Raw genomic sequence first — 11968 nt, 5'->3', positions numbered from 1 at the left:
TAATTTAGCTTAATAATTACTAGGAAAATATATATTGATCCATTTCCAATCTAACATAATTATAAAACATATAATGAAATCTCACCCCTTAGCAAAATAACTTCCACAATAATAATCTAACAACCTATATTTTGAAATTTCAATTATCTCAAACTTATAGATAAAAATTAAATAGTATTTTATGCATGTAAGTATTTATATAGTTAAATTTAATGTTAATAATAATTAGATATTTATATAACTAAATTTTAATATTATTGTAAAAATAAAATTTTCACTTTATTTTTAAATTAAATTATAGTTATTAATAATTTTTATTAAATTTTTATGTGGCATTACCAATTTCATTATATGATTCCTATGAAAGTGTTTTAACAATGGACTAAAACCTCATATAATACTAGGCTCCACACATTAGCTTATTATGTGTAAGCAAATTTAGAAGTTGTTTTATTGATGAAATTCTACCCTCACTTGAGTATCACAACCACATAAAGGAAAAAGAAAAATGAAAAAACTCTCATTTGTTAGGCCAACTAGACAATAAATATATGCAGACTGAAATTAGAAAGCAGGAGGCGATAGAACCCTAAAAGAAGGCAAAAAACCCTAAAATCGAGATGGAGATTTAGGTCAAAAACTGACATCACTAGAATGAGAGAAGAATGATCCAATGAAAAGGGGACAAAGGTAAGGATAAGATGGAATCTCAAACCTAAAATGGAAAGAAAATGGAAAGATTTGGACCGAAAATAGAAAAGGTGAAATAGGAGGACTGAATCAAGAGAAAACAACCCTAATCAGGATGCAATTAGGCAAAATGTCATTGTAAAAGCGACAAGGGAAAGCCCTGATGTGAGAGGGATTAAGTTAAGGGTAAAAGATGATCATGTCTTAACTATTTATGTATCATAATTATCATAATTATGTCATAATGTATCATAAGATGATGTGATAATTGTATCATAATTATTTAAAATAAATTGACAAATATTCATAAGAGTAGGTATATATTTTTACTTTTATTTTATGTCATAAACTAATAACTTTAGTCAAATTTTTATATTAAAATTTTATGATCTTGTTCTCATATTGGGCATAGATTGGGCAATGCATGATAAGTAGTAGTTTTATAAAAATTTAATTTTTTTATTTTAACTTTTTAAACCTATTTTTTTATAATATATATTTAAATAATAAATAGAATCTATAAATAGATTTTTCTAATATATGAAAATTTAATAATATTATAATTTATATACACTTCGAGTTGGTCTAGAAGTGGAGAACTTGTGCTCTTGAAAGAGAGGTCACAAGTTCAAATCCCATAAGGGGATAAGGTATGTACACCTCATTGGCTTCAGCCCATTACCAATCAAAAAATATATTGTATATATATAATTTATTTTTAACATGCATGTATATTTTTAACATACATGTAAATAGGAAATTTTTGATAAATGTATATATTTTTATTATTTATTAATTTAATAGATTTATTATTTATTTTTACATTATTATTTTTATTACTATTTAGATTTTGATATAATTTAATTTTATATTTAATTTTTTAATTTAATTTTTTAAATTTTAAATTAATAAGTTAAAAGTTGTTTGTTACTCATTTTTCGTATTTTTATTACTATTTAGTTTTTGATATAATTGAATTTTACATTTAATTTTTTATTTTTATTTTTAAATTAAGAAGTTAAAAGTTACTTGTTATTCATTTCCATAAATAATTAATTGCCTTGCAATTGTTGCTACAATAAGTTTAGTAGTGCTTTACCTTTAGCAATATCCTACATTTAGTACCAAACAATTGCTTGAGTTCAATAAGGAATGCAAAAGGACTTAATGCATCAATCATATTTCTTCTTCCTTCTTCCTTCTTTTGTATTTTATACTCTAAACTAACAACACTATTGGCAAGAACTTGACGCTTTGCATCTCTTGTTGATATTCAATATTGAAAACAACATCCATAAATATTCATGCCTACCTCTTTCCTCCATCATATTCAATTTCACTTAATATTTACAATTTTTTTTTCCAATACTTTATAAATGATCTTACTTATTAATATTCAATGTTGTAAACAACATCCATAAATATTCATGCCTACCTCTTCCCTCCACTTTATTCAATTTTATTTAATTTTATTTAATTTTTACAACTTTCTTTCAAATACTTTATAAATGATCTTATTTATTGATGTTCAATATTGAAAACAACATCCATAAATATACCTACCTACCTCTTTCCATCACTGTATTCAATTTTACTTAACTTTTACTTCTTTCTTACAAATACCGTATATTATAAAAGATCTTATTTATTGATATTGAATATTGACAACAACATTCATAAATATTCTTGCCTACCTCTTTCCCTCACTGTATTCAATTTTACTTAATTTTGATCTTATTTGTTGATATTCAATTTTGAGAACAACATCCATAAATATTTATGCCTACCTCTTTCCCTCACTGTATTCAATTTTACTTAATTTTTACTTCTTTCTTCGAAACACCTACTTTATAAATGATCTTATTTATTGATATTCAATATTGAAAACAACATTCATAAATATTTCTTACCTACCTCTTTCCCTTGCCCTATTCAAATTCACTTCATTTTTATTTCTTCTTACCAACAAGATACTTTATAAATGATCTTATTCATCAATATTCAATATTGAAAACAACTTCCATAAATATTCCTAACTACTTCTTTTTCTAATGGTATTCAATTTTACTTAATTTATACTTCTAATATTCATTTCCCACTCTTTCTTTCGTGCACATCACATCAGTACCTGCAGTCAGTTTGTTTCTATAGTCCGTTCAACCTCTCTTTCTCTGTAAAACAAATTAAATGTTTTTTTTTTGTTTTTGAATTTTTTTTTACACAAATCATTTTCATTCTAACTTGTATCTTTTACAATAAAATTATTTATTTACTTTAATATGTTAAAACATTTAAATTTAAATTTATTATTTTTTTGAAATAATAAAATTATTTTAACTTGTCATAAATTTATTTTTAACTTATTGTAACTTATTATCTTAAAATATATTAAATATAAAATTTAAACAATTAAAATTATACAAATTATTATAAATTAAAATAAATGATTGTTATTTTTTTTTATATTATTCTTTATTAATTATTTTTATTATTATAGTTTTTACAAGATTAGTACTTTTTATTATCAATATAATATAACTAGCATATATCTTTTGTTTTAAGATATATGAATTACGCTGAGATAAATCAAGGTGTTGAATTTTTTCAATTTAATATTTTTTGAAGTTTTTCAATTTAATATTTTTTGAAGTTTTTCAATTTAATATTTTTTTTAATATCAAAGTTGAATGAAAAAATTAAATGCCTCGAATAAGATATATATGCTAGTAGCAATGCGACCTCAAACATATAAGAGAAATATATTAATAAATAAAGGAACTATATGAATATTACTAGCATGTGACCCCAAACATATAAGAGAAATATATTAATAAATAAAGGAACTATATGAATATTAGTAGCATGTTCTAATTGATATTTTTGAGATTTATATTTGAGTGTTCAATATGGTTTAGTGTTGAATTTGGATAGGATAACTATTAAGGTGAATGTTTAATTTGAATTTGGATTCGGGTTGAAATTGGTTTACTTTTTAATTGAGATTAATGTTAGGATTTAAATTAGTTTATGGTTAACCATCAATTTTGTTTAATTTTATGGTCAAGGTTTAGTTTGGTTTAGTCTTGATTTATTCAATTTGTGATTTGTTTTATTAGGTTCAGTGTAAAAGTTAGAATACAATATGATTTACCGTTAGCATTTGATTTGATTTATCATTAAGGTTAAGATTCAATTTGGTTTGTAGTCAAGGTTCAATTTACTTCATAATTTATTTAGGTTTAAGGTTATGGTTTAATTTTTATTTTATTTTCAATTAAATTATATGTTAGGGTTGAATCGGTAGCAATCAATTTGGTTTAATGTTGGGGATAGGGTCAAATTTGGTTTAGGATTTAGTTTCAATATAGTATGGGGTTAGGGTTAAATTTTTAAGGTTTTGTGTTATTTAGTGTTCAATATGGTTTATTGTTTAGTTAAATTTAATTGGAGTTCAATTTGGGTTATTGTTTAATAAGGGTTAGAGTTTAATTTGCATAAGGGTTTTGTAAGGGGTAGGTTTCAATTTGATTTAATGTTTGGGTCCAACCCAAGTCTTATTATTTAATTAAGTTTAGGGTTACAGTTCAATTCATTTTCTAGTACTAGAAATAGGTTTCAATTATGTTAAGTCTTAATGTTAGGGTTGAATTACATTCATAATTAGGGTTTAATATGATTTAACATTAGGTTTAGGCACAACATGTTTGGTTTAGGATTATCATTCAATTTAGTTTACGATTCAATTACGATGGGTTAGGGTACAATTTGGTTTAGGTTTGCAATTAAGATTTAGTTAGGTTTAATATTTAATTAGTTTAATGGATGATATTCTATTTCATTTAGGGTTAGAGTTCAATTTGTTTTAGTGTTAGGGTACAATTTGGTTAAATATTTATGTTGTGGTGTAGGGTTAGGGTATAATTTGGTTTAGGATTTATGTTCACTAAATGGTGTAGTTTTTTTTAGTTTTCCAGTTAAATTTTGGTAGAATTTAAAATTTAGAATTTATAAGTATTAGGGTTTGATTTGGTTTATGGTCAAAGTTCAATTCTGTTTATTTTTATGATTAGGGTCAAAATAATTAATCTCGAATAAATTATAACCATTATTATTTATGATGATATTTTTATGTGGTATTAGTTATAATAATAGTAATCATACATTTTATTTTCACTTAATATTTTATTATTACTCATTATTTTAGTTGCATGGGCATGTTGATGTTTTATGTTCCAACATATTTTTCTTTATAACTTAGCTGCATGATGATGTTTTACATTTGAAAGCATATTTCTTATACTTTGGTCATGTTGAGGGTACATGTTGTATGATGTATATTAATCAAATATACGGTATTGATATTTTAACAATTGAAAAGGGTATTTATTAAAAACTTATCAATTGAAGTATTCATTAATGAAGAGAATACTAAAGTATTAAGCTGAATGATGAGGATTTATTACCATGTGATGTATTATATAATGACAACAATATGCATTATGATTTTATTACATTAACTAAATATTTGTTTCTATTTGTGTTCTTTAATCAAGAAAATACTAAAGTATTAAATTGAATGATTTGGTTGTATTTCCTTTTGTTATATTATATAATGACAACATGTATTACAATGTTACCATGATTGATTTATATTTGTATCTATTTATGATTCAATTTAAGATATGTTCTCTTGAGGGGTTCTTGCATAATGACTATAGTTTATGAAGATAGTCAAGCAAGCTACATCATCCATCAATCATGACTAATGTTTTGCAATGCATCAATAATACATTACCTAGCTTAGATATGTTCACTTTGATGTAGGGTTAGGGTTCAATTTGGTTTCGTGTTTTATTATGTGTAAGGTTGAGATTCAATTTTGTACAATGTTAGGTTAGAGTTAAATTTGGTAAGGGTGGAGATTAAGTATCAATTTAGAATACTTTGAGGGTAAGTGTTAAGGTGTTGTCTATATTGTACATAGTTAATCTTCAATTTTAGGTTTAGTTTTTTTTTTGTAATATTAGGTTTAGGGTGCAATTGTGTTTAAAAGTAGGGTTATGGTTGAATTTCATTAAGAGATAGGTTTGTGAGTCTTAAAATGAAGGTTTGGTTTGGTTTATGCTTTTGTTTTAATTTGGTTTAGTGTTAGGCTTTACATTTGATAAGTGTTAGGGTTAGGGTTTGATTTGTTTTAGTGTGGGTTGAGTGTTAGGTTTTAATTTTGTTTTAATTTCGTTTTGTTGAAGGTTACTGTTTTAGTATTATATTATGGTTTGGTTGAATATATTTTTATTGTTTAATTAGGATAGGGGTTATTTCAATTAAATGTGGTTTAGTGTTTATTTAAGATAGACTTCTATTAGGTTTAGTGTTTATTTAAGAATATGGTTCAATCTAGTTTTTAATTAAAAATGATGATAATACCCACAAATGGATTTGGCACCAAAATAGTTCTTTTATAAACCATTACTTGAAAAGGAAAAACCAGATTTAGGAAACAATTTGATCTTATTGATCCACATGTAGTATTTATACATTTTGTTTATAAAACTCTTAAAGTAGTTAAAACTAATCAACCTAATTAAAGTAATTCAATCAATTTAAATCAAATTTAATTGAATGATGTGGTTGTCTTTCCTTTTGTTAAATTATATAATGACAACATGTATTACAATGTTACCATGATTGATTTATATTTGTATCTATTTAAAAATGGTTATCACCTCTCCCCATTTCATTTTATTGATAGGTTTCTTAATCACCGAAGAGTTAATGGAATTATTCAAAGTTCAGCCTCTTTCATGCAATTTTTCCCTAATTTCCAGTCTAGCTCCAGAATTGTCCATCCCAACATCATCTCAGTAAATTGTGTGCTACTTTAATAAATGGAGATGAAGGCAAGAGGAGTGGTAGCAGTGGAGGGGAATGGCTTTCTCCATCTATTTGATGCTTGGAATTAAAAGCCACAAATTAATGTTGAAGTTTTTAATTATCAATTCCAAAAGGAGGAAACCGATCTCACCCAAACGATGATAGTGTTACCGGTGCTTTGACTTTTCAAAAGTTTACACGGACTTTCATTCCTCTTCTGGGTGCCACTGTAGGGTTACGCATCTCTGCGTAATAATTTTGTAGTAAAAATAAAAACTATAATAATCAAAATACTTAATAACGAATAATATAAAAAACCATAAAAATCTTTTATTTAAATTATAATAATTTGTATAATTTTAATGCTAGTCTTATGGTTAGGGTTAGGAGGTTATGATTATGATTTACATCATGACTATCATAAGGTTATACAACATGGTTAGGGTTAGGGTTAGGGTTACTTGGGATTATGATTAGAAATATGGTTATGGTTAGGGTTAGGATTTACATTATGGTTGAGGTTAGGCTTAGATGATTAAGGTTAGGGTTAGTTTTATTGATAATTATGTAGCTATCAATTATATTTCTACTATTTTAGGATCTCCAAAGATTAATAAGCTCATTCCAAACCCTAAATGAATCTTCCTCATTAATAAAAAATAATTAATAAAGAATATAATCTTTATTAAAAAAAATTAATAAAGAATTATATAAAAAAAAGATAAAAATCATTTATTTGTATTGTATTCATAATTTTTTCAATAAAAATTATAATGATAAAGAATAATTAATAAAAGATAAAAAAAAAATGATAACAATCATTTATTTTAATTTATAATAATTTTTTATAATTTAATTATTATAATTTTATATTTAATATATTTCAAGATTATAAGTTACCACAAATTAAAATAAATTTATGACAAGTTAAAATAATTTTTAAATTTAAAAAAATAATAATAGCATTCTAATAAGTTAATATTTAATATATTTTAAGATAATAATTTAATATTTAATATATTTTATTATTTCAAAAAAATAATAAATTTATATTTAAATTTGTTAACATCATTAATTTATTAAAAACAAATTAAAGTAAAATTTGTAATTTCAATCTAAAAAAATTTTCTTAAACAGAAATTTTTTTTCTTTATTAAATAATTTTATGATTTATTTTTTAAATTATTATAAAAAAAAATTATACATATCTTTAAATTATTTGTATTATATTATTACTTACATTATTTATAATTTCACTGTAAAAGATACAAGTTAGAATGAAAATGATTTGAATTTTTTTTTCCAAAAAACAAAAACAAACCATTTAATTTGTTTTACGGGGAAAGAAAGGCTGAACGGACTGCAGGTACTGATGTGATGTGCATGAAAGAAAGAGCCACCACATCACATTACATGGCATGGGGGGCATGGAGAAGGCATGACATGGGACGGGCCATTTTGTCCGCTGTGTAGCCAGTGCCGGGAAATAGTGGCCACAAATTATTTTTCCTAAAAGACTGACACTTTTCAGAAGACCACATTTTAGCCAGCTAATTAGTTAATTAGTACTTAAAAATCACACATCTTTGTTAGCATTGAGGAAAATTTGAAACAAGGATAAGAACTTCGATCTTCCTATCCGCACACGCTCTATTTAAAAGCGATCCGAATCACGCGTATTTCATTTGGGCTTAGGTGCAAAGCGAGCCAAGAATGAAGATGAAGATGCTCCCTCTTCTACTCTTTTTGTCTGCACTGCCTGCTCATATGGCAAAGACTTCTAATAATTCTGATGAACAAGCTCTGATTGGTTTCAAGGCTGCTCTCTCTGTTGATCCATATAATTCTTTGTCCGATTGGTCTCCCAACCACAACTTTTGCAATTGGACTGGTGTTACATGCTCTTCTCGTCGACAGCGTGTGGTTTCCTTGAATCTCACAGGTAAGGGATTACTTGGACATATCTCTCCATTACTGGGAAACCTTTCCTTTCTTAGAACAGTTGATCTTTCTAATAACAGCTTCCAGGGCCATATTCCATATCAGATCGGAAGGCTTTTTCGCCTGAGAAGGCTTCTTCTATCTACCAATAAATTAGAATCCTCTATACCGTCTTCTCTTGCAGGCTGTCGATCGTTGCAATATCTAAGTTTCTTATATAACAATCTGAGCGGACCCATTCCCTCTGAGCTTGGCCTTCTTCCACGTTTAGAGACCATTTGGTTAGATTATAACAACCTGACAGGCACAATCCCATTATCCCTTGGTAACCTGTCCTCATTAACTGAGTTGAGATTGAGATACAATAGTCTCTATGGAGGTATTCCCGGGGAATTGGGATTGCTCGGTAAACTTAGAGCTCTTGATCTCGAGTTCAATTACTTGACAGGATCAATTCCCACTGCCCTTTCTAATTGCACTCTTCTAGAAAGTGTCGGACTAGCTGATAACCTCTTAACTGGCCACATTCCCTGGGAGTTTGGCACCCTATCAGAGTTGCAAGGATTGCATCTATTTATAAACCAATTCACTGGAGAAATTCCTGGTTCTCTCTCTAATTGTACGCTTCTTCAAATTCTTGATTTAGCGTTCAATAATCTGACCGGTACGGTACCCTTAGAATTTGGCAGATTGCTTCAGCTTCGATGGCTTAATTTGTGGAGTAATCAACTTGTGAGTGGAAGCAGTGGTTTGTTATTTGTAACAGTATTGAGCAATTGCTCCATCTTGTACCATATAGATTTGTCTGAAAACTATTTCACTGGCATTTTGCCCTCTTCAGTTGGCCTCCTTCCAAGTGGTCTCTCATATTTTCTTTTGCCCTTCAATGAAATCGAGGGAAGCATACCAGATGAGATTGGCAACCTGACAGAAATAGCAGCTCTAGATTTTGGTGCCAACCATTTCAGTGGCACCATCCCAACTTCATTGAGTGCACTTCCCAATCTTGAAAGATTGAGATTAGACAACAATAATTTACATGGAGTAATTCCAGAGAGTTTTGGTCAGGCAAAAAGGCTGGGGCTGTTGTCAATATGCTGTAACATGTTATCAGGGAAAATTCCAGACACTCTGGGTAGCCTTCCCCAACTAAGAAAGATTGATCTTCATGGCAATCATTTGTCAGGAGAAATACCTGCCAGTATAGGAAGATGCCAAACTCTGGAGCTGGTGGATTTTTCTTACAACAAATTTACAGGCAAGATACCTTCAGAAGTTGCTGGTCTGCAAAATCTCCAATTCTATTTCAATGTGTCCAACAATTTGCTACAAGGTTCTCTCCTAGAAATGAGTAAAATGGTAATGGTCCTGGCTATAGATGTATCTGTTAATCATTTTTCAGGTGTCATTCCAATCGCACTGGAAAGCTGCAAAGCATTGGAATATCTTAATCTGTCTTGGAATGCATTCACAGGCCCAATTCCGACATCACTAGCAGAACTGAACAATCTTCAAGGCTTGGATCTTTCCGGCAACAATTTGAATGGAACGATACCAGCGGCTTTCAAAGATATGAAAATGCTCCAGTATCTCAATCTCTCTTCAAACAGGTTGATTGGAGAGGTCCCAAGGGGAGGAATATTCACAGACATGGATGTTTCAGCTGTTATGGGAAATCTTGGCCTTTGTGGAACATGGATAAACTTGCCTCCATGCTCTCATTCCAAACACAAACAGCCATCTGTCTCCAAAAAGGTAATAATTCCTGTTGTAATTGGCATTGCAATTTTGATCATGTCTCTTCTATTGGCAGCATTTTCGTATAGATGCAGACATTCCAGTACCCCTGCTCTGAAAGTATGGCCTCAAAAAATTTCATATAAAGAACTTGTAGATGCAACTGGTGGATTTAGTGAGGCAAACCTATTGGGAATTGGTCATTTCGGATCAGTTTATAAAGGGATTCTAAGCAGTGGAAGACATGTTGCTGTTAAAGTTCTGAATTTCCAAGATCAAAATGCGCACCAAAGTTTTCTCAAAGAATGCAATGTATTAAAAAAAGCAAGGCATCGCAATGTGATTAAAATTATTTCATCTTGTTCTAATCTTGATTTTAAAGCTTTGGTTCTTCCATTTATGTCAAATGGAAGTTTGGAGAGATGGCTGTACCCTGAAGGAGGAGCTATATGTAATTTAAATTTCAGTGACCGATTAAGAATAGCATTGGAGATAGCACAAGGTCTAGCATATTTGCATCATCACTGTTTTGTACAAGTGATCCATTGTGACCTAAAACCTAGTAATGTGCTGTTATGGGATGACATGACTCCAAAGATTGCAGATTTTGGCATTGCCAAACTACTCTTTGGGAATTCCATGGATTCATTGACTTCTACAAGTGCACTCCAGGGATCTATTGGTTACATTGCTCCAGGTATAATTTTTGCACTATTACAGTTTGTATCATTGTTGGTATCTTTCCTATATCATGTAAATGCTTTAAAATGGATTGATAATTGTTAATCACTATATTATTTTACAGAGTACGGAATGGGTGGTAATATTTCTACAAAAGGAGATGTGTACAGTTATGGCATTTTACTCTTGGAGATGTTAACTAGGAGGAGACCAACAGATGATATGTTTGTAAGAGTGAATCTTACAAAATGGGTAGCTGTGAATTTTCCAAATAAAGTTTTAGAGGTGGTGGATATTAGCTCTCTTGGAGATACTAATGAATTAGAAACATCATTACTATTATCATGCCTCACTCAAATTTTTGAAGTTGGTTTGGTCTGTACAAGGGAATTGCCTCAACATCGACCTAATATGATTGAAATAGTTGAGAGATTAGATAAGATTAGAGGTATGTTTCTTGGTATTCCTAGAGCTTTTCAATTGGCAATAGATATGTCCTCCTTGCTTGAAAATAAAAGAAACCAAGGAAATACCAATTTTGATAGCAATGGAAGTTATACATCTACATCCTAATTGTGTAATTTAACAATTAAAAATATTTTCTACAAATAATTACTTCTACCGATACTAAACATGATGTAAATAGCTGAATGATGAAATAAAGCTAGAAATATTTTAAGACATGGAGTTAATATTTTTATGTAGTTGATTACATGATTAGTTGTTTTTGATAAATTGTGTTACTCTACTATCTTAAAGGTTTTACTTTCTATTGATTTTATTTTCTTAATAATTGTTCTTATTTAATTTCTTGATTTGAAGTTAGAATTAAAATTATTTTGTAATATTTTTTTTCATTATAAATTACACCAATCAACATATGTCTATCTATTGGTTTAAAATTTTAAACCCTTCAAAAATCATATTCTAATATGCATATCATTTGGTACGTGTATAGAGCTTATATAATGAAACCCATTTGAAATTCGATCACAATAAAAATTATCAATGCTACGTATTTTAGGATTTTCTTGTGCAATGTTAT

General features: G+C 28.4%; 1 protein-coding gene across 1 annotated transcript; it reads left to right on the top strand.

The window, feature by feature from the left end:
- The first annotated feature begins 8215 nt into the window (after positions 1–8215).
- On the top strand, positions 8216–11566 carry LOC131057908 (LRR receptor-like serine/threonine-protein kinase EFR). The gene is made up of 2 exons (XM_057992038.2): positions 8216–10939; positions 11048–11566. Exons 1-2 carry the CDS (start codon positions 8278–8280, stop codon positions 11494–11496), a joined length of 3111 nt encoding a protein of 1036 aa, XP_057848021.2. The 5' UTR covers positions 8216–8277; the 3' UTR covers positions 11497–11566.
- Positions 11567–11968: the final 402 nt, after the last annotated feature.

The sequence above is a fragment of the Cryptomeria japonica genome, chromosome 4, assembly GCF_030272615.1.
Source record: "Cryptomeria japonica chromosome 4, Sugi_1.0, whole genome shotgun sequence".
Taxonomy (NCBI): domain Eukaryota; kingdom Viridiplantae; phylum Streptophyta; class Pinopsida; order Cupressales; family Cupressaceae; genus Cryptomeria; species Cryptomeria japonica.
Note: the sequence above shows the minus strand (reverse complement) of the source record. Positions and strands in the feature narration are given on the sequence as shown.